This window comes from Adiantum capillus-veneris, chromosome 18, assembly GCF_014529385.1.
Source record: "Adiantum capillus-veneris isolate H3 chromosome 18, ASM1452938v2, whole genome shotgun sequence".
Lineage (NCBI taxonomy): Eukaryota > Viridiplantae > Streptophyta > Polypodiopsida > Polypodiales > Pteridaceae > Adiantum > Adiantum capillus-veneris.
Genome location: NC_140948.1, coordinates 80548615 through 80572898, shown reverse-complemented (window position 1 = coordinate 80572898; position 24284 = coordinate 80548615). Strand labels below are relative to the sequence as shown.

Genomic DNA, 24284 nt, shown 5'->3' with positions numbered 1-24284 from the left:
TCCAACTTACATGATGTTGAGGAACCTCTATCACACAATTCAAAAAATTGGATGGTTGCTATGCAATGAGAATATGATGCACTTATAGAAAATGACACATGGACTTTATGTGATTTTCCTCTTGGCAAAAAGGCCATCGATACAAAGTGGGTTTACAAGTTGAAACACAAGCTGAATGATGCGATTGATCACCATAAGGCTCGACTTGTTTTGCAAAAGGTTATGCACAACAAAAAGGCATAGATTATGAAGAGACTTTTACTCCCACTTGTCGTATGACTACTGTGCGCTTTCTATGTGCATTGGCAGCTCATTTTGTTTGGGATGTACATCAATCCGACATTGTTACTGCTTTCTTGAATGGTGACATTTGAGGAAGTTTATCTAACGCATCCTCGCGGTTTTGTCAAGAATGGACAAGAGGATAAAGTGTGCAGATGCAAGAAAGCTTTGTATGGGTTGAAGCAATCTCCTCGTGCTTGGTATGAGAAGGCTGACACTCATTTGGTCAAACGAGGCTTTTGTAACAGTTCGATGAAAAGCACATTGTGCGTAAAGCGTGAGGGTGATGTACTTCTCATTGTGGTTCTTTATGTGGATGATTTGTTGATCACTGGTCCAAATGAGGCACATATTGCTGAATTCATGGCTGATTTGAATGCTACTTTCAAAATGAAAGACTTGGGGCTATTGCATCATTACTTGGGTATATAGTTTAAGCAGTGTGATGGTGGTATTGCCTTGTGTCATAAAATTTACATAGAGAAATTGCTATGTAAGTTTGGACTTGAGGATTGCAAACTTATTGCCACTCCCATGGAAACATGTTTGAAATTGAGTCTTCATAATGTTGGTGATCCTACATATGTCACTCTTTACCGAACTATCGTTGGGGGATGCCTCATTTATGTATGCAACACGAGGCCGGATATCCAGTTTGCAGTCTCACAGGTCATCAGATTTATGCATAGCCCAGGGTCTAAGCATTGACATGCTGTCAAGAGGATTTTTCGCTACTTGAGTGGCACTTTACATCTTGTTTTATCCCAAGGGGGGATCATTGCTGCCAAACTTACATGTTTCTTCGAACTCAGATTGGGTTGGTTGTTTTGACACGTGAGTGTCCACAAGTGGCTTTTGTTTCATGCTTGGTAGTTCATGTATATCATGGCTGAGCAAGAAGCAGCCTACTGTAGCCACTTCTAGTTGTGAGGCTGAGTACAGGGCAGTCTTCACAGCTATGGTTGAGTGTGTATATCTCAGAGGCCTTATGATTGATTTGAGTGTTGGACAGGATACACTCACAACAATCAGAGTGTATTGGCAATTGCAAGGAACCAAGTTTTTCATGCTCGCACAAAGCACAAAGAGAGGCTCTCAGCAGGAGAGATCAGCTTGGCTTATGTGCCAATACATGACAACCATGCAGATCTTTTCACAAAGGCATTGTCTCATGAGAAGTTCGAAGTTTTCCGCAACAAAACTTTGTCTTACTCCCCTTTGTGGATTGATCATGTCCTCAGGGCATGGCACTTCCCTTTTCTCTATGTGCCTGCTCTTGTTCACCGCATCACTCCCAGGGGGGACTTGTTACAATATACATGTGGTAGTGATGTGTGTGAACACACTTAGGACCGTCGAGGTATTTTTTCCCTCACTATGAGGTTTTTCCCACGTGCATTGTATATACGCCCATCATTCTAGGGATAGCTATCTTTCCATTCCACACTAAGTAATACACTCTCTATTGTGTGCCTTGAGCTTCCTTCGTCTTTTCCAAGCTATGTGTGTTTTCCTGTAATCTTCATTCCAACATCAGGAAGATAGGGCTGACCCACCACGGTGCCTTGATTCCAGTTGAAGGGTGGAATGTGTGCCCATGCATGCATGCGAGAAAGGGGAAGAAGAAGGAGAAGCAATTGGAGGAAACAACACACCAAGAAGAAGTAGCGTGTGTTATCTTTATTTTGGTATGAAGAGTAGATTTAATGGTTAATCATGGGCAGGTGCCCACACGCCTTTATCTCAACCGAAGGCAATGTGTGTGCACAAGTGATCAACACAAGCATGATACTCTATACCTACTTTAATGTGCAGCCTAGAGCACAACCACTTAATCAAATGGTTTCCTTGCAAAGATTAGGCATTCAAATACACAAGCAAGCTTGATTAGCAATGTCAAACATACTTGCACTAAGTAAATAGAGAGGTAAACATTGGTTCTTTTGAAGAATGCTCAACCATTATGCATAAGGGAGTATGTGGGAGTAAAAGAATATGATAGAGTAGCTCTGTGGACTGGGTATGGAAGTTACATAGCTCCTTGGTGTTCTCAAATCTCTCAAGCTTGATGTGACTAGCTCTTTAAATTTGGAACCCTCAAAACGATCTAAAAGTGTTTGCTTACGATAATGGCCTTAAAAATGTAGGATACATAATAAATCGGCCCATATCATTTAATTATAGTCTTTGCACGTAGTTTTAAGCTTTGTGAGCGTTACATAATTACAAGAAAAGTCACCAAGCTTCCCGATCAACTCCTAAGGCTTGCTAAGAATTTCCATGGGAACTTAAGCATGACGTGCAATCTCTCATTCAAGTGATGCTAGGGTACGATTACCTTCACTGTATTTTTTGTTGTGTTCATCATTTTTTGTCCATTTCGGGTAAAGTAGACTTTCTTCCAAGGCTTGCTTTAGAGCCTCACGGCTGTGCATTGACTTTGAATTCCTATTAAAAGATGGTTGTCAAAATATTGGAAGATTCCTATATGAACCATTTCTTCTATGGCTAGGAGGTAGTGGCTTGGGAACAATCGAGCACGGGAAAAAAAGTTGTGCATAATTATCCATGCACAATTCACTTTTCCACAAATAAATTATTTGATTGAAATGCCATTCCTTGCTTTCATGCTGTTAACCTATGAATCATTGGATGCACAAGATACCAGCTCTTTGCCTTCCTTAATAAGTTGTGTTAACATGTAGGAACTTTATCATTAGTTGCACAACAAATTCAGTTACTGCACTATACATTTTCACCATATCACTAGTAAAATTGGTGACGGTCTTTGGACCTTTGTTGTCCCCCTTTAGCCCTTTTCTTCCCTCTTCAAATTTTTAAGCGATTGCTACCTTTGGCATACACTTCTAGGGTGTGTGCATTTGCAAGCGCACAATATAGCTTGAATATAAGAAAGATGTTTCCATCCTCCAAAGTGGTGCTATATGACTACTCTCTCATTGAGTAAGCTACATGAATTGACTCGCTAAAGAGAACACTATGGGTATTGAGTGAGTGATTGAGAGGTGGTTCTGTAACACAATACTCAACTTCTCATTGGTTAGTGTGAAATCCGTGTTTCTTGTTCTCTCCACCTATGTAGGGGATTGGGAACTTTCCATAGCTAGCTTTTGGGTCGACTAGTCCTTCAAATTACATTTTAGATGAGCAAGACAATTCGTGAAGTGTGCTATGATGATGCCCCTTGCGTCTTATGTATCACTTACAAATTGTATGAGAAATTCATTGATTGTGTATTTCTTCAATGGAACGGAACTTCCACTCTTCCTCTCTCTCTCTCTCTCTCACACACACACACACACACACACACATTCTCTGTACATTTGAGGATACACAATAACATTTTGGCAAATACTGATTTTTTTTTTCATCCATCATTAGTGCAACGTTTAGATTCAAAAGTCTTTGTAGCAAATTTCACATTACATTAGCTTATTACAATATATAACTATCATAAAAATTATACATTCGAAGCTTTGCAACCTCAAAACATAGCTATGATAGTAAGCAAATGCATCACGTCCTTACATTAAAGAGGCAAAACGCACGCTTGACAAGGCTCTGATGCATCTTTTAATTCCATTTATCATCGATTGTGAGCAAAGGCAATGAAAAGATAAGGTTTGCCTCTCTTTGACTCATTGTTCATAGCATTTTGGTAAGATTACAATGTACACCTTGGACCCAAAAAGGAAAAGAGAAAAAAGACTCTACATTAAAACTCATAATTCTATCTAAACCATGCCCAGTATCAACCATATTTGCCAAGCCTTTGCATAAGGAGACTCACCTCGAGGTGGGAGTAATGTAGAGTCACGCTGATTATGACACCGTCAAGGCCTTGCCTTAATGTTTCAAGTAATGTGTACCTCCTTATGCACATCAACATCAAAATTGTAGTAAAGCCCTTTGATTAGGATTCGATGGTGCCTCTTTGGTACCATTGCACCGTCAAGGTGCGCAAAAAGGAAATAATAAGGAACCACCCAAGCTTGGAAATGGTGTATTATGGCACCATCATGCAAAATAGCATAGATGCATCCAAGATTGGGAGTAATTTACGCATACTTAGGAGCTCCACCAACAAGGCACATTCGATTATTATGACACCCTACGGCCTTATGCATGGTATGACACTCTACGCTGGGGTCTATCAAAATGAACAAGGACCACCAGAACAGCACTACCTTTCGTATCTGCAAATACGCGAACCATTTTACAAGGCCTTCCTTTTAACTCGCGTCTGTCTTGGAGCGCCGCTCCGGGCGTACAGGTACCCCCCTCCCGCGGCCTCTCTCTGTCTTTGTCTCTGTGTGCGTGTCTGATTCGTGCCGTAGCAGTTAGAGAGAGAGAGAGAGAGAGAGAGAGAGAGAGAGAGAGAGAGAGAGAGAGAGCGAGAGCGAGCCGGATCTGTACAAGTTCATGAAGTTAGTGCAGAATGAACAAGTAGTACGCATAATAGTATAGAGAACTTTTGCCTCCGCGTGGTGGAAGCTCAAGGAAAAGGTTAACACTTACAATATAATTTGATGGAAGTTCAGGGATGAGGTTATTCACAGATGCAGATTTCTGTCGAGAGTAACTTGGTCATGTAGATCAAGTATGGGGTAGGGCCCTGCTAATGCACATGCGCTTCAAGTTCTGGGAATTGCAGAGGTGCCAATAAACGATTGCTTGTGGAAAACTTATTGAGGATTGTGGAGCCTGAACTTAAACTTCAGAAGAGACATACATTTTAATATAGGTGAAAGGTTATTGTGCAATGCACAGATATTGTGGTAATGGTGTGCGGATTCTATCTCTATTTTGATATAGGGAATTTGAGATACCAACAACACCCTGAAAGTTATTACTTTATGCCAAGAGTCCCTTCACTCATTCATCTAAAAGGTTCAGTCACATATTCCTATGGCTAAATTTTGCCTTAATAGCCGCTTTGAACTTTGAAGACTTTCTTGTCAGTAAGAGTGTAGGGCCCAAACAACTCTTAGGACATATATTGTATAATAAGAGATTATCAGCTTGGTACTAGGGCTCCAGTAATCCAAGGGTTTTAGTGAGTGAGGGCTGTTTTCTGGCTGTGCTCAGCCGTATGTCGGCAGTTTTGTTGTTACTTGTGTGGCGATGTTTTGCTGCTATGTTGAGCTGTCGTGTCTCGGCTGGCATGTGCTAAGGATCGGCCATATGTGCAACTTTAAGTGGAAATCAGTTTTTGCCTCCCTCCTTAAACTTCCTTCCATAGTTCTCGCCTTTACAAGTGCTAGGGTTCAGAAGATGGGGTTGGCCAGGAGTGGTGAATGGCGGCTGGCATGTGCCTAGGATTGCTTATATGTGCCACTCTTAAGTGGAGATTAGGTTTTGGGTACCCCCCCTCCCCCCCCCCCCCCCCCCCCCCCCCCCCCCAAAAAAAAAAAAAAAAAAGAAGAAGAAAGAGAAACAATTCCTGGTGGGGCTCAACAGATGGTGTTTTTGGAGCTGTTCGATTATCATCAGAGTAGTGTTATTTCCACTTCTCTTGCCCTCTCAATTGTGTGATATACAAACCTCTATCCCCTTGCTCTTATTGCTTGATCGCCACACTCTCCCTTTCTCATTTATGCATGATTCTCTGTGTGTGTGGGAGTTACTCGGCGACGTTAAGAGTCTGTTTTGGAGGAGGCGAGAGCAAGAGTCTTTCTTGTCAGGGGCCGCCCTTTATGTGCATTAGTAGGTGAGATTCACAGGGTGGTGCTGACTGTCCATTGTCAATGAGAAATGTGCACCATCTGCTACTGGTTTGTGGCACCTGAGTGTGTCTTCTGCTGTGAATTTTTGACATTGTAGATATGTATAACAATCCATCAATTTTCATGGGAGTCTTTTGCTGTCACACAACAATTTTCTTAGTTTTGGATGTGCGAATTTCGCTTGAGTAGACTAACACACTGGCTACATAACTACATCGTCCATTTAAGAGTGTCCTTACAGTTTTTTATGTAGGATGGTAAGAGACTATTGTTGGTCTATTTGTTATTGATATCCAACGTTAACCTTTGTGTGGTTTGGTCTTTCCTCAAGGAAACATCGTATTCATGTGCATGTTTTCATTGTGTGTTGTTTTCAACTTGCCTTTGCCTTATGGTAGCATGTTGGTTGCATCTCTTGATATGAATTTTGGGCCTTTTAAACGTGCAAGGTTGTGTAATGGTCCATGAAGATGAATTTTTGAGGCTAAGATCGATGGTTTGTCATCTTGCAGCTCTGCGACAATGCTAAGAGGATTGGGGAGAAGAGCAAGCTCTTTGGTTCGTCTGTGCTCCGTTAGTTCTAGGCCCTTATCTTTTGAGAATGGGTCAGGCCTCGCTGGTTTGACTGAATTCACTCAGTCAAGCTCTCCCAATTCATCGCTGGTGTGGAACTTTTCAGCTTTCAGAGGTGCATTGTAGTTTTAATTGTTGATGCTTTTAGTTTCCAATGTTCGCATATTGTGAGTAGTGCCTGTTTTGATGTAATCTGCATATCCTTCATATTTTTCTATGTGAAACTTCAGCTTTTTGTGCGTCTCCTTTACTTTTAGCAGAAAGCTGAAGGTTATTACGTCTTTAAGGAATGTTATAGATGCTGTGCTGTGCAAGCTGCGTTGTTGATGTTTTAGGATTATGGCGAGTTTTGCTGGAATGCATTTATTACATGGCACAACATAGGGATTTTGTATTTAGCAGCTCAAGTTGAGAGAGAGAGAGAGAGAGAGAGAGAGAGAGAGAGAGAGAGAGAGAGAGAGAGAGAGAGAGAGAGAGAGTAGGAGGCTGCTGCGCGAACCCTGCCCCTGACCCTGATGCGAACCCTAACTGCGAACCTGCTGCGTGAACCCTGCCCCTGATGCGAACCCTAACTGTGAACCTGCTGCGCGAACCCTGCCCCTGCTGCGTGAATCTGCTGCCTGCGCGAAGCTGCTGCCGCCAGCCCGAAACCCTAACTGCGCGACCTGCCGCTTGCCCGAAACCCGAACTGTGCAAAACCCTAACTGCCCGAAACCCTAATTGTGCGAAACCCTTATTGTGGGCTGTGCGCTTTTGCCTACTGCCTGAGAGAGAGAGAGAGAGAGAGAGAGAGAGAGAGAGAGTCCAAGCTTCACTTTGGGTCCTGCTTTTATCATTTGCCAGTCTCGCCCATTCTTCATGGCGGCTTTGCGGGTCTCGAGTGCTCCTCATGGTGCTCCATCACCACTTGCCTGTCGCGTGGATTGCACTGGCGACCTATTGACACGCATTGGCTCCAAAGTACAAGTTTGTGCGGGGCAGCTTGTAGGGATCCACAACATTTATTCCCTCTTTTAAAGAATAAAGAAATACCGAAAGGGGCGCCTAAGTTAGGGGCCAATCTGGTGTCGGTCTTCTCATACAGGTGCATTCTAGCATCTGTATCCCATACCCCTCTCTTGTGTCACTATAGCGCAGGTATAATAGACGACTAATAATGGGTGAAAGCTAAATCAAGATTTGAAGTAAAGTCTACCGCCCTTTTTGGATTGAACAGGCCGGTTTCAGTTGCAGCTCGTTTTTGCTGTTTTTCGCTCTCGAAACAGTGTTTTTTGCAAATCTTCGTCACATGGTGTCGGATGGATATGATCCAGGAGTCTAGGTTTGGGTTTTGGCACATTTCGGATGCGATAGTGATGTCCATTTTGCTTTGAATTACAACAGGTGCTCAACATTAGTAAGTTTATTTTGCGTTTTTGGGCCGAAAACGGAGGTTTTTGGTATATCTCTCATACCCAGACTCGTATACATTTTTTGAGATTCTGAAATTCTGCTCTGAATCAGAGCAGGTGCACAACATCAGCAAGTTTATGTTGCGTTTTTTGGCCGAAAACGGAGGTTTTTGGTATATCTCTCACACCCGGACTCGGATACATGTGATCTAAGAGTCTACCTGGAGGTTTTGGTACGCTCCAAACGCGTTGGTCATATCAAAATTTTGAAATTCTCAGCGCTGAATTTTTTGCAGCAGCCTGTCAACAATCTCGACATATCGAGGTTTTGCAATTTCATTACAACAATGTAGAGAGAGATGCAGTCTGCATCTTGGCTATGTATGGCACAGTGTGGTGCTATTTGAGAGAGAATTCATCTTGTTTTTGCATATGCAAGTGATACTTTGGGATGTGACTTTCGGATCGTTACACATTAGGATGCGGTTTTATGCGCATTGTTTGACTATGTGGGGCATTTTATGCGCATTGTTTGACTGTGTGCGTATTCGCAGTTTGCTCTTTGATGATATAGTGGCTGATATATTCCCACTTTAATAGTGATCGAGTATTTACTCTCACTTGACAGGTTTTGTCAGTTTGGACACAGTTTGATGTTCTTGTACCCACTCTCGCAGGAGTGAGGAGAGGCTATTGCAGAGGCTAGTGAGGTTGACGGTTTGCTCACTTTCTTTGCTTGAGTCAATGGTTTGCTCTCGAGTGGGAGAGTCTTGTGATCTCGAGCATTGTTTGCTATAGTTTTGGCATGGATATGGAGACGCTTCAGGTTAGAGGTGGTTCTCGCTCACGATCGCGAATGACATGTTGGCATTGCGGCAACGATGGCATATTAGACGTCGTTGCTTCAGGCGTATGAGGCAGCGAAAGAGGCAGATGCATGGTGCTACTATGAGGACAGATGCTAGAGAGTATACATGTGACGGACATGTCACTTTTGAGTCTAGCTTGCCTTCAGTCTACTTTGTATCTTGGGATAGCACATTGTCTATGCGTTTTCTACTAGACGAGCATGCAGTTTTTCACATGACGCCACGTCGTGATTTGTTTTGCTCTTTCTCTAGTGGGAGACTTTGTTGTGTGCAGTTTGCTGATGGTTCAACATATGACATAGGGGGTGCTGGAGATGTATGCATGTCTTTACTTAGCGGTGCATTGCTTACGCTACGAGATGTACGATGACTCAGTTAGAGTCTCATTTCAGTGCGTCAGTTTTGCAGAGTAGTGGATATTGTGTACTGTTTGGAGAGCAGTCATTTCAGATGCATAGGGGATCACTAGTGATAGCGAGAGGTGCTAGGAGTCGTTTGGTATACCCTTTGCATATTTCTGACACACGAGGCGATGTAGTCTTTGTGTATTTCCAGCCATGTTTGGAGCAAGAGACGAGGCATGTCTCTTTTGTGGATGTGCTGCATGGAGAGCAGATTGTGCATTTGTCTTGTGGTGACGTTCACGTAGACAATGGTATCTCTGGGGATGCACAGCTTTGTCAGTCATCAGTTGAGGTGACATTAGTTGAGCCAGAGACCGATCATTGTTCTATGATGTGGCTAATACGTTTGAGGGCGACAGTGTCCTTCAGACAGCTGTGTGTGATTGCAGTGGTGCTGATTTTTCGGTTTTGCAGTCATTCTCAGCAGATATGCCTTTACCAGACGATGCTGACATGGTGATGCATAGTCAGGTGGTTTTTGATGAGGATGCATATGGCACTGAGGTTGCTGACAGGGATAGGTTGGCACACATAGTGCATGTTTCGTCGGCTTTTGGGTCTCTCATGTCTGACCTTTTGGTCTCGAGACCTGATCTTGCTTATGCGGTTGGTGCATTTACAATGGGAGTTGTCAGTCGTGCGATGACTGACACTGGCATTGTCATTGTGGAGCCATGTAGGTCGTCAGTCGATACCTGCATCAGGAGTGTCATCATAGCTCTAGCCCTAGTGGTTACAGAGTGAGCCAGTGCGCATAGGTTGAGAGCCGTCTTCTCTCACATCTTGTATATACTAGTTGTAGGCTAGTCTTCTCGCCACTTATCGGCACACAACCTTTAGTGGGAGAATGTTAGGTAAAGGCGGTGTGCCTCACCGTCCTTTGCCCGTGTTTGCCGGCCAGTGTCCGGCCGCCCACATTTATCTCCTTATTCTTTATATATACAAAGAATAAGGAGCTCTGACTTATTCTCACAGTGCTCATATAGTGAGATTTGAGAGCTTCACCCCATATCCTGTGTACTCTCTCTCTCCCCTCCCCTTCTCACTCTCCGCACACGCACCGCATTCGCGCACTCACTAGCCTCGCGTCGTCGTCGTCACGGTGACATCGGCGTGTCCGTGACTGTCAGTCATTAGTCAGCATCGTCGTCGTCGTCGACATCGTTGTCATCATCGACATAGTACCTCTAGTCCCCAGCATCAATAGTATCAGTATCCATTAGCATTAGCATCATTGTAGTAGCATTTGTGCAAGAACAAAGAAAGTACTTGCTCTGGCAACAGAGCAAGGAGGCCCTTGAGGGTTGGGACCCCACATTCCTGTGTTGTCTCTTTTCTCTCTCTTGCCTCTCTCTTTCTTTCAGTTCAGTTCAGTTCTTTCAAGTGAAGTAAGTGTCCCTTGTGTTTGTGTGCGGAGTACTAGATCCAAGCAAATCCTTATTCTCTTCCATTGCACCTGACATTGGTATCAAAGCTCCGTGTGCGTTGCACCTGACAGTGGGCTACCCCACTGTTACAATAGAAAGCACCAACAAAGTGGCTACACTTCAAGCGGGAAACGTGACATGATCACCGCTTGGAATCATCTGCGGATGACCAAGGAAGATACATTGGACATTTATTGTTAGAGATTTTGGAATACTTTTCTACCGGCCTCTTCTTTCAAAAGGATCCCTTTAAGCAACAAATTGAGGGATTATATTGTGATCTACCTATAGAGATTCGGATTACTGTTTGCTGCAAAAGTCCGAGTCCATACAACAATTAATGGGGCATGCCAAACAAGGGTTTGCAATGCACGCGGATACTCTTATGTATTCCACTCATTAGCTCTTGACATCAAGGACCGGACATAATTCGAGACATAATTCGAACAATGGTAACAGAAGAGGAGGAAAGCTTTAGAGAAAGAAAACTTCAAGCCCTCGATTGTCAGTAGAAGAACGAGCTGAGTTTTTCAAGGAGGGGAAATGCTTCGGTTGTGGAGAACATGGGCATGCGTTGGGCCAGGTGTCCTCACAGGGCACCCAGAGGAAAAGCCAGAGAGTTCCAGAGCATCAGAAGAGCGTGCATGAAAAGAGGAGATGAAAGTGGGACTTGTACCAGATTTTGTGGGAACTGACTTGGATCAGATGGATGAGAGTACTGAACTTTGCAGAGCGTGGGGAAAAGTGCGAGACCAACAAGCCCTTATATTCTTCGATGGAGGAGCCAAGGCCAACTTCATTTTTACCGAATACTTAGAATTACGATAGATGAAATGGGACCACCGACAGAGGCAGTTCTAGCGGCACCCGGACGAGATGTTGCCATTGCTCCTCGTGCCCTAAAGTCTGAGGGTCCTCTCTTCTCAATTGCTGGTCAACAGACTGAGTGGAAGAGTGGCCGTAAATTTATATTTATAGGCCCTTGGCCTTCAAACTCAAAAGCAATTACATGAAAAGGTCCAAACTCAAAGCTAATGACCCAAAAAGCTGCCAGTGTGAATCATAGAAATCTGTACCAACCTGCCATGTGGCACAGTTAGTGCAAAACGCGAGATTCCGTACTGTTGCTACGTTAGCTTCTCAACGCAATTTGCGGGGCTTCTGTATGGTTCTGCCATGTCATCAGTTGCCACGTTGTAAGAGACTTGGGCACCCCAAGTTGAAAATCTGGCACGATAAACGAGAGAATAATTATAGATACTTCACACTTTATTCCCAGTTTAATTTAGTCGACATGGCCTGGCGTAGTTTTGTGCCCAAAGAGATTGGCCCCAAAGATTGGTGCTCCTTCTGATATTTATTTTTAGATTAATGCTTGAGCAAAGTTACAATGCCTGCGGGTCCTCTTTGCTCTGTAGCTTGTCAGCCAAACTGAGTCAAAGAGTTGCCTCGAGGCTCAATTTAAAGGCTCTTTAGGGCTACTCTAGAAAGCAGTACATGAAAAGCTTCAAACTCAAAAGCATGGTGTCATAGACTTGGGCACTCCAAGGGGAAATCTGGCACGACACACGAGAAAATCACTTAAAATACTTCAAAACTTTAAAATTTGAGTCGACACGGCCCGAAATAGTTTTGTGCCCACAGGGATTAGCCCCAAAATCTGGCACCTCTTCGATATTTATTTTATATTAACAATTGAGCAAAGTACAACACCCGAGGGGTCCACTGCTCTGAGACTCTGTGTCCAGATGTCCTGATGTAAGGTGCAGCGGAAGTGAATTGTTGATATTGCTCAAGATGAGTGCTCCGAACTGTGCGCTCAAGGGTTCCTTTTACTTACGGAAGGGAGAGCCTTCCCTCTCCCTTCCGTTCCGTTAGAGAGAGAGTGCAAGTGTAATGATCACAAGTAAAGTGAATGAGTGTTGAAAATGAGAGTGTAAGGTGCAGCGGAATGAATGTTTGTGCTTTGCTCAAGATGAGTGCTCCGAAGTGTGCTCAAGGTTCCTTTTGTTCTTATGGAAGGTAGAGCCTTCCGTTCTAATGAGAGAATACTATGATCACAAACAAAGTGAATGGACACTGTGCGTGCAAGTGTATGAGACTGAGAGATAGAGAGAGAAGAGAGATACGACACCAGAGACGTTGTAAAACCCTCCTCCGAAGGCCCCACTCTCGTCGGCGAGAGTGGTCTACTATTGATTGCACAATCTGGTACAAACTGAATGCATGTGAATGATGCAAGTCTAGGCTATGTTGATGATGACGACGGTGATGACGAAGTCGACCTAAGGGTTGAAATCTGCAATCTTTCTACTGCTGAATTCTCACTCTATGTCGGGGACGATGTCGATGGCGACGATGCGACGACGACCCGCTGAAAACGCAGATGCTGAAATCTGCGTTTTCGGGCTGAAACTGTAAACTTCGTGGAAACTGACCGTGCGGCGAGGAACTGCTGCGGGAAGGTGAGATTTGCGATGTTTGGGACTTGATCTGCGATGTCTAACTGCTGAAAACTGGAAACGCTAATGGTACTTGACTTTCCGTCGCGGTAAAGGTGCAAAACGCCGGGGCTCCAAAAACGCTAGGGCTGAATTTTGGTCTTTCTGTCGCCGTGGTTCCGCAAATGCAAAAACGCTAGGCTGATCTGTTGTGTAGCGATGGCGCTGGGGCTGATCTGATGTGCACCAACACGCTAGGGCTGATCTGATCCCAAAACGCTAGCTTTAGGCTTCTGCTCCAAAAATGCTAGGTCTCTTGGGGGGTTCTGTTGAGAAGTTGCCTGTTGAGCGTGGAGCTCCTACTGCCTCTTCTGCCATTTAGTGCTAACTTTGGTTTGCTTATATATTTTCTTACCCAAATTGCCCTACCTACTTTTGTTGGGAAGTCACTTAAAAATAATAAGTGAAAAATGTCAAAAATAGGGAAAATAGGCTAAATGCAATGGAAAATTCCCTAACTGATTCTAATGGATTCTGATGGGAATAGTGATGATCATGCTGTGTGCAACCAAGAGGATATGCTTCTACACTAAGTGTCTGGACATGCACGGTCTACGAATAGACTCACAAAAGTGCCAGATCACTTCTAATCTATATTGACAGGACTAACTGAACCTTGATCATGCTGTAGCTTGTCCACGGACACATAGGGTTTGATGTGTCACGTGACATCCCCTCCTTTTCAAAGTGAGGTACTGGTACCGAACTGTATGGCGTCGAGGGAGATCGCCAATAGTATCCAGAATCTTGGAAGGGACTCTTCGTCGGCCCACTCTGATGTGTGGGTCGTTGGGCACTTGAACTTCATAAAGGTTTGCAACGCTTGCTTCTTTGGGCCGCGTCGAAAGCGACACAAAGTCTTCTGTGGCTCCTTCGATGCTTCAACTTTGTCGAGAGTCATGCTTCTTTCCTCTTCAAGAATCTCCATGGCTGAAAATTCCTGAAACCATTTCCAACACAAAACCATGAACATACCTATTCCATATGAAGTGAGTGGAAAAAATCTTGTCTTCCTCAAAGACTGTGTATGCAATGTAGGTGAACAAATAGACAGAGTGCCAAACGGTTCATCACATACATGCAAACAATGAGATCGAATCTTTCTCTTTGGATCTAAAGCAATCAACTTTGGCAATTCACAACAGAAATGCCCATTCTTGGTGCTCATACTTTCATGTGCTTGTTCTACGAATGTGTCATGCCAAGGAAGAGACATGGAATGTGACTTCCTTACATACATACTTTTCAGCTTTTCATGAACAATCCGCATACATTCGTGCTCATTCATGAGTGAAACGTGCTCAACGTACAATATGTCATGCCTAGTAAAAGGGATCACATAAAGACGTTGACTAAAATACAAGAAACGATCACGAATGAAACACTCGAACAATGCGTGCGTATCAATCATGCGAACACATAATACTTCCTGTGAGGGTTCTTTGGACCTCGACTCGAAAGCCAAGATCGGTTCTTCCTGAATGATCGAATCGTCCTGTGGGGGTTCTTTGGACCTCGACTTGAAAGCCAAGATCGGTTCTTCGTGATTGATCGAATCTACAACGAGGTTAGCTTCGCTAGAAAAAGCACATCTTGATCATGCAAATCATCATGCTTGTCATCCAAATCATCATGCTTATCATTGTCAATCAAATCATCATCATGCAAATCATTGTCATTCAAATCATCATGCTTATCACAATCATGCAAATCCTGTGTGTCATGCTTTGGAGAAGAAGAGAGTGAGAGAGTCTCCTTTCCCCAAATCTCTTGTATTTGTGCCTGAACTTGAGAATAGTCGCCAGAACTCTTTGTTTTGTCGGTCGCTCTGTTCTTGTATTGCTTTGTTCTCTGCTTGTCTTTCTGTGTGCTCACGATCCAATTTGGCTTGTCGTTCTTTGGCTTCCAAGCGTGCTTGCTTGCGCTCCCGCGCTATGGTTGCCATTCTTTCTTGGTGTTCGCGCTCCATTTTTGCTTTTCTTTCTGCTCTTCTTGCTTCGCGTTCTAACTTCCTTTCCATAAACATCTGGTCCAACTTCTCCATAGGAATTAGTGCAATTCTTGGCGTAGATGTGGAAGGGGGAGGGTTGGAAAAACCTCCTGGTGGGGAAAATTCTTCTTCGCTTCTTTCATGCTCATCACCTCCAAGTGAAGTATCCATTCCGCTTTGAGTGATGACCATCCACTGAAGTGGTGGATTCTTGTGGGTTCTTGTGGTCTTAAGTTCACGAGGAACTTGGGTTCTTAGGGGTCTTGGTTCTTAAGTCCACAAGGAACTTGGGTTCTTGGGTGTCTTGGTGCTTGATTCGCTTGCAAACCGCGTTTGAGAAGGATCTTCTCTTCACCCGAGTTTTACTCCTTTCTATGGGTGCACCCCTTGGCGGCCTTGCGCTCACACTAAGGTTGCTTTTTTCCCACCTCACGTCGATTGGCCAGCCGCTTAGTGCACAGTCCGCTCCCAATGAGTGAAAAGAGACACAAGGGGAGGCTGGACAAGCCCTTCTTTCTGGGGATTCCTGTCACTCTTCAGAAACATGATTAGGAATCAACACGCCCAAGCGAACTTGGGTTCGTGCGACCGCAATTAGCAAAAAAAATTCTTGTGGTTCTTTCCTTGAGTGATACAGAACATTGCCAAAGCTTTGATACCAATGTTAGGTGCAGCCGAATGAATGTTTGTGCTTTGCTCAAGATGAGTGCTCCGAACTGTGCTCAAGGTTCCTTTTGTTCTTATAGAAGGTAGAGCCTTCCGTTCTTAATGAGGCAAACAAAGTGAATGGACACTGTGCGTGCAAGTGTATGAGACTGAGAGATAGAGAGAGAAGAGAGATACGACACCAGAGACGTTGTAAAACCCTCCTCCGAAGGCCCCACACTCGTCGGCAAGAGTCGTCTACTATTGATTGCACAATCTGGAACAAACTGAATGCATGTGAATGATGCAAGTCTAGGCTATGTCGACGATGACGACGGTGATGACGAAGTCGACCTAAGGGCTGAAATCTGCAATCTTTCTACTGCTGAATTCTCACTCTATGTCGGTGACGATGTCGATGGCGACAATGCGACGACTACGCGCTGAAAACGCAGATGCTGAAATCTGCGTTTTCCGGGCTGAAACTGTAAACTTCGCGGAAACTGACCGTGCGGTGAGGAACTGCTGCGGGAAGGTGAGATCTGCGAGGTTCGGGACTTGATCTGCGATGTCTAACTGCTGAAAACTGAAAACGCTAATGGTACTTGACTTTCCGTCGCGGTAAAGGTGCAAAACGCCGGGGCTGATTTGCAACCAAAAACGTTGTGGGGGAGCAGGAGAGAGAGCCCACTTGCTACTCTATGCAATGAGAGTGAAGGAGAAGAGGAGAGAGGCGGAGAAGAAGTTCACGCAGAGAAAGGCGTGAGAGAGAGAGAGCTCGTTCAAATCTGGGAGAAGTCACGCTATGTTTTATTTGGGCTTGACCTTTGAGTATATGAGTAAGTGACTAGGGGGCCATTCACACTTGGGCCCCCTAACTTATAAGTTAATAAGTTAATAAGTACAAGGCACTTAGGCCTTTATTCCCTAACAACCTCCCACCTAAAGGCAATGTACCTTGGGAGATCAAAGAATCAGCTAACTATGATACATCAGCTGATCATGCACTTACTCATCCAACACCCATCATCTGACGGCAATATGCAAACCGCTCTGCTGGAAGACTCTTGGTCAAAAGATCTGCAGGATTGTCATCTGTGTGCACCTTAACAAGTGTAATGCTCTTGTCATCAAGCACACTCCTGATAAAATGATTCTTCACCTCTATGTGCTTTGTCTTGGCATGAAAAACAGGATTCCTTGCAAGCATAATAGCACTCTGACTATCACAGTGTAGCACAGGAACCGGTGACTTAATGCCAAGCTCTTCTACCAAACGCATGAGCCACAAAGCTTCTTTGCATGCCTCAGTGGCAGCCACATACTCAGCCTCAGTGGTAGACAAAGCAACACATTTTTGCAGTCTAGAAATCCAAGAAACTGCACCTCCTGTGAATGTAAACACATATCCAGAGGTAGACTTCCTGCAATCTGGATGTCCAGCAAAATCTGCATCTGTAAAGCCATGCACAGATGTCTCACTCTTCCCAAAACAAATGCACAAGTCTTTAGTGCCTTTCAAGTATCTCAAGATACACTTCACTGCTTCCCAATGCTTTTTGCCAGGATTGCTCATGTACCTGCTTACCACTCCCACCGCAAATGCAATGTCCGGACGTGTAGCAACCATAGCATACATCAAATTGCCAACGGCTGATGCATAAGGAATCTTGGCCATTTCAGCCCGCATATCATCTGTGTTTGGGCAGTCATGTGCAGTCAGTTTTACATATGGAGGCAGCGGAGTACCAAGTGCCTTTCCCCCATCCATATGAAAACGATGTAGCACCTTATTAACATAATCTCGTTGAGATAGATACAGAAGCCTGTTAGGTCTATCTCGAGAGATACGCATGCCCAAAATATGATTAGCATCACCAAGATCCTTCATGTCAAAGCGATTCTTTAAGCTTTGCTGTAATGCATCCAACTCCGTGACATTTTTACCCGCAATAAGCATGTCATCAACATACAAAATCAGCAATAGAAGAGATCCATCACTTGCCGTTTTGATGTACAAACAGTGATCAGAATTACTTCTTTTGTATCCTTGAGACCTCATGAATGTATCAAACTTGTGATACCATGCACGGGGAGACTGTTTCAAACCATACAAGCTCTTCAAGAGTCTACATACTTTCTTCTCTTGCCCCTTTGACACAAAACCTTCTGGCTGCATCATATAGATCATCTCAAGCAAATCGCCATGCAAAAACGCTGTTTTGACATCCATTTGCTTTAACTCCATATCTTCAGAAGCAACCAGGCCTAAAACAAGACGTAATGTGGCAAGCTTTACAACAGGAGAAAAAATCTCATCAAAATCAACACCATGCTTTTGCTTGTACCCTTTAGCAACCAAACGTGCCTTGTACTTTGAAGAAGCATCAGATGTGACCTTGGTCTTGTAAACCCATTTACATGGCAGAGCCTTATGCCCTTTAGGCAAATCAACCAAGTCCCATGTATGGTTTTTCTCGAAAGACTGCATTTCCGAAACCATTGCTTTGAACCATTTCTTACTGTCTTCCCGTTGCATAGCCTCTTTATAGCAAGACGGCTCACCACAATCAGTAAGCATGACATAGTCCAAAGACGGTTCATATCTATCGGGGGGCCTTGTCACCCGAGTAGACCTACGCACCCAATGATCCATAACAGGTGGGTTTTCAGCCTGTAAATCATCAAAAACAGCAGGCTGTTCAGCCGGTTGCATCGCAACAACGGGCGGTCTAGGAGCATCAACCTGTTCCCCTACCTGTGGTGCATCAAGGCAACTTGTGGGGGCTGATTTTCAGCAGCTAATGGCTGATTTTCACCACCATTTTCAGCATGTAAAGGCTGCTGAACATTGGGCCTTCTTGGCTGTCCATATGTAACATCTTCACGAAAAACAACCCGGCGCACTTCCTCGACCTTTGTGGGCTGTTTGTGCATGCAATTCTCATTGAAGATGACATCATTGCTGCGTATGATTTTCCGTAATGCGGGATCCCATAATCTATACCCCATTTCACCATCCTCACCATATCCTAGGAAAATACATTTATGAGACTTTGGTTCTAGTTTGGTGTGCAGTTCACTCCGGATGTGAACATAGGCCTCACAACCAAACACTCTTAAATGTGCATATGAGGGTGGCTTGCCAGACCACACCTCCTCAGGCACTTTTCCACCCAAAGCTTTGCTAGGTGAGCGATTAATCAAGTGAATAGCTGTTTGCACAGCTTCTGCCCAAAAACCATGAGGTAATGCAGCATGTGACAGCATACTCCGAACTTTCTCTTGGATAGTCCGGTTCAACCTCTCTGCAACTCCATTCTGAGAGGGATTAAAAGGAGCCGTGAGCTCTCTTTTAATACCTTTAGTAGCACAAAAGTCAATAAATGCTTTTGATACATACTCCCCCCCATTGTCTGAGCGCAAAGACCTAAGCTTCTTGTCTGTTTGATTCTCAACAAACGCAAGAAACTTCTTGAAAGTATCCAAAACATCGCTTTTAGCACGTATTGGATACACCCACACCTTACGTGTAGCATCATCGATAAACGAGACAAAATATTTCTTTCCCCCTAAGGACAACTATGGCATTTCACATACATCGGAATGCACTAAGTCTAACCTGTCAGACTTCAAAGAGAGTGACCTTTTGTGCGGTGTTTGACTGTGCTTACCATAAATACAATGCTCACAATGAGAAAAATCAGCATACCTCAAACACGGCAAATAACCACAACGAGACAGAGTTTCCATTCCTCTTTTACTCATGTGTCCCAACCGGCCATGCCACAAAGAAACACTTGGCTGCTCGGTTACGGCGACAACATGGTCACGCACACTAGATACATGCAAAGGATACAAAGTGTCCGATTTATAACCCTTGGCTACAATCCGGGCCCCTTTACAAATTTTCCACTTGCTATCACCAAAAGTGGTGTGATAGCCTGCATCATCTAGCTACCCTGTACTAATCAAACTCTTCTTGAGTTGTGGCACATGGCGCACTTTGTGCAAAACAAAAGTCATACCATCAGCAAAGGAAAACTGGACACTGCCAATACCTGCAATGTCACATGCATAGTTATCTCCCAAATAAACAGTGCCCTGCACCTCACCTGAGTACTGTGTAAACCAATCCCTATGAGGTGTTACATGAAAGGAGGCACCTGAATCAAGAATCCAAGTATGCATGTCCACATCAGAACCCATAGCAAGGGTATGTGCATCCACAGAAGAGGCATTGAGTACATCAGTGCTGCTGTCACTGTCACAACTACTAGCAACATTGATTTCCTTAATCAACACAGTGCTCTTCTTGGCATGTCCCTTGTCCTTTGCATCAGTTTCAGCACCCTTGTTCTTCTCTTTCTTCCACTCATAGCATTCCCGTTTATAATGCCCTTTCTTTCCACAATGATGACACACAACATCTTTCCTACGAGATTTGCTGCGTGCCCTGTCCTTACTGTCAGATTTCTCCCTCTGTTGAGGCCTGCCTCTCAAGTGCAATGCATTAGAAGACCCACCTGTGGTGTTCTTTCTGTTCATCTCTTCCATCAAGAGAGAACTCTCTACATCTGCATACTTAAGTGACGCACTTGAGTTACTAAGAGCTGTCCGGAATACATCCCAACTCTCGGGCAATGTGCATAGCAGAAAAGTAGCTTTGAACTCCTCATCAATTGTGAATTTCAGCTCTGTCAGTTGGCTGAAAATAGAATTGAATTCATTGAGGTGCACTGACATGTGCGTGCCCTCCTTCATGCGGAGATCCATAAGCTTCTTAAGCCAATACACTTTACTGGCAGCACTCTGCTGTGCATACAACTCGTCTAAACGCTTCCACATGCCCCATGCTGTCTGCTCATTCTCTACATTGAAGAGTAAATTGTCAGACACCGAAAGCATGATCATGGAGCGAGCCAACTCGTCCACTTCTTCCCATTCTTCAACCTCCATATCAACCGGTTTCACACCCTGTAACTTAATAGGTTTCGCCTGTTTCTTCTGCAACATCACATTATAACATTGCTTCTTCCATATAGCAAAGTTATGGGCCCCTTCAAGCTTGCGAATGTGCAACAAATTGCCACTTTCACTGCTAGAAGTCATTCTGAGTGATTGCAAACACTGAAACCCTGTTTTGCCGACCTAAACACGCCCAAATGTGCGCAATCGGGCAAAAAACAGCTTGCTGTTACAGAAAAACAGCGAGCAAATTTCACGCGAAATCACCCCAAAACAGCGTACATTCACTGCCAAACCCTTACCAAAGGTTTCCACAAGGTGTATACATCATTTGCTTGCTGAAATTCACTGTTTTAGGGCAAAAATCAGACCTGTAAACACCTGTTTTGTTGAATTTTCAGAACCTCGTTGGTGGAAACACCTGTAAGATTGACCTGTGAGACTTGCCCTAATGAAATTGCATCAAATTGACCCCGAAATTGGTCAATTTCAGCAGAAATAGGCTGCTGTTCGCCAGTTTTTGAAACCCTAATTTTGGGGAAACTGTCACCGGAGGTCGATTCTACACGGTGAGAGGATCCCTTCGCGACAGAGTTGATCGAAAACGGTTGAATATCCTTCCTGCAGCGAGCAAGAACAGAATTCTGATCTGTGTTGCGGAAATGGCTCTCTTGGAAACCCTAAAGCTCTGATACCATGTGTGGGGGAGCAGGAGAGAGAGTCCACTTGCTACTCTATGCAATGAGAGTGAAGGAGAAGAGGAGAGAGGCAGAGAAGAAGTTCACGCAGAGAAAGGCGTGAGAGAGAGAGAGCTCGTTCAAATCTGGGAGAAGTCACGCTATGTTTTATTTGGGCTTGACCTTTGAGTATATGAGTAAGTGACTAGGGGGCCATTCACACTTGGGCCCCCTAACTTTTAAGTTAATAAGTTAATAAGTACAAGGCACTTAGGCCTTTATTCCCTAACAAACGCTAGGGCTGAATTTTGGTCTTTCTGTTGCCGTGGTTCTGCAAATGCAAAAACGCTAGATCTGCTGTGTAGTGATGGCGTCGGGGCTGATCTGCTGTGCACGAACACGCCAGGGCTGATCTGATCCCAAAACGCTAGCTTTAGGCTTCTGCTCCAAAAACGCTAGGTCTCCTGGGGGGGTTCTGTTGAGAAGTTGCCTGTTGAGCGTGGAGCTCCTGTTGCCTCTTCTGCCATTTAGTGCTAACTTTGGTTTGCTTATATATTTTTTTACCCAAATTGCCCTACCTACTTTTGTTGGGAAGTCACTTAAAAATAATAATTGAAAAATGTCAAAAATAAAGAAAATAGGCTAAATACATTGGAAAATTTCCTAACTGATTCTAATGGATTCTGATGGGAATAGTGATGATCATGCTATGTGCAACCAGAGGATATGCATCTACACTAAGTGTCTGGACATGCACGATCTACGAATAGACTCACAAAAGTGCAAGATCACTTCTAATCTAGGCTGACTGGACTGACTGAACCCTGATCATGCTGTAGCTTGTCCACGTGGTTGATAGTTCTACAGAGGGCTCGTCTTCAGATAGTTTGGACTCTGACGACAGCAACTTTTACGCAAAGAAGAAGAATTTTCATAAAGCCAACTAGTATGACTTTCTGGAAGGGAAAAGCAAGAAAGTCCGAGAGTTTAAGGAAATTGGAAAGTCAATAAAATTTGACACATTTTCTGGTTATAGAGATGCTTCGAAGGCTTTGTCTTTTATACAACAAATTGACATCGCTTTCTCTGGAGGGCGTTACTCAGAGCACTCTTAAGATTCGGAGAGCTGCCTCTTACTTTAAGGGGAATGCTCAAATTTGGTGGTCCATGCTTCTATTAAACAAGACAATGCCAGTTAAATGGCTGAAATTCAAGAGGCTTTTTATTTATTCTTGGTTGACTCGAGAGTATGAACGCGACGTACAAACTGCTTGGAACCATCTTCGGATGACCAAGAAGGATACAGTGGACGCTTATGGCGAGAGATTCTGGAGCTCTTTTCTACCTGCCTCTTCATTTAAGAAGATGTCGTCCACGGAACAGATTGAGCGGTTTACCTTGGGTCTTCCTACAGAGATTCGAGATCACTGCTTAGAACAAAAGTCAGCTTCCATTCAGGAGTTGATGAGTCATGCGAAACGGGGTTTTGCCATTCACTCAGGCAGTTTGACCTACCCCACAAATGCAAAGAGCCTAACAGACTTCGACAAATGAAAGTAGAAAGAAGAAGAGCAACCAAGAAAAGAAAGAGAAGGATGCACGACCCAAACTCACTCCTCAAGAGAGGGCTCACTACATCAAGGATGGGAAGTGCTTTGGATGCGGCGAAATTGGGCATATCTCCGCGGAGTGCCCTAAAAAGGCACAGAAAGAACAGAACGACAAGGACGATGAGAGGTGTGAGAGTTCGAGAGGAGCTGAGGAACGTGGAAGAAAAGGCAAGATGAAAACAGGACTGGTTCCAGATTGCGTGGGTACTGATCCTAGCACGATGGACGAGAGTACAGAACATTGCCGAGCTTGGGGCAAAGTGAAAGACCAAGAAGCCCTGATCTTCTTTGATGGAGGAGCCAAGGCCAACTGTCACCAGCGTGTGACTACTATCTATCCTTTTTGTTGATTTTTTTCTTATTATTTATTTACTTTCACTTTTTGGAAACACCCCTCGGGAAATCTAACTGCCCTGCATTCCATAGCTAGTGTGGAACTGTCCAGAGGGAGTCCAGGCTTGAGGGCAAGAGAGCACTAAGGTTGGACAAGGACTATAGTTAGCCAAAGTGGGGTCATTGACTAGCCCAAGTGGAATCCTTTGCTACATAGGCTACATTTCAGTTTTTGATGTGGCTGCAATGTACAAAGAGGGTCGGATGACCTAGAAAGATACCATGGCAACATCTCCTAAAATTTAGGGAACTGCTATTTTGGGACCTGAAAATGTATTCGTGTCATTACCTCCGGAATGACAAGGGGAACATTTTATTACTCTGCCGCGAAGTCAACTGGGCAACCGGTCAGGATATTTTTAAGCGGCGAACCCAAAACGGGAAAATGCTTGTAAATGCGCCAAGTGGCACATTTCTGTGCACTTGCCTCCTCAAGGAAGAAGTGGCGCTGAATTTGAAGGGAAGAGGGCTCATTTGGAGCTTCTGTCACAGGTTAAGAGCTATGGAGTGCTTCCTTTCCCTTTTATGTACAGTGCGGTGCCAAGAGTGATGCCCTGCACGCTACGCACTGCCCTCTCTCTCTCCCCTATGGCAGCATGTTATGCCCCTATAGTGGGCTTTTCAATTGACCAATGTATAGTTGTGTGGGTTCATGCGCGATTGCCGAGGCAAGAGCCTCTTGCACAGGTACTGGATTAGCTAGTGGCTAATCCCCCGCAGGTACAAGCGATTCAGAGAGGTTTCACGTCCGAAATCTCGTCCGATTCAAAGGGCAAGTAGCCCTACAAGTGCGGGAGCTGGAGGACT

At 44.3% G+C, this 24284-nt stretch overlaps 1 protein-coding gene across 1 annotated transcript in view; it reads left to right on the top strand.

Annotated features, from left to right (window-relative positions):
* Nucleotides 1-4226: 4226 nt before the first annotated feature.
* LOC147435934 (cytochrome b-c1 complex subunit Rieske-4, mitochondrial-like) overlaps nt 4227-24284 on the top strand; it is a 61170-nt gene continuing 41112 nt past the window's right edge. The window contains exons 1-2 of the mRNA XM_086488838.1: nt 4227-4576; nt 6542-6717. Coding sequence (XP_086344964.1) covers nt 4227-4576; nt 6542-6717 — 526 coding nt within the window. The remainder of the gene's footprint in view (nt 4577-6541; nt 6718-24284) is intronic.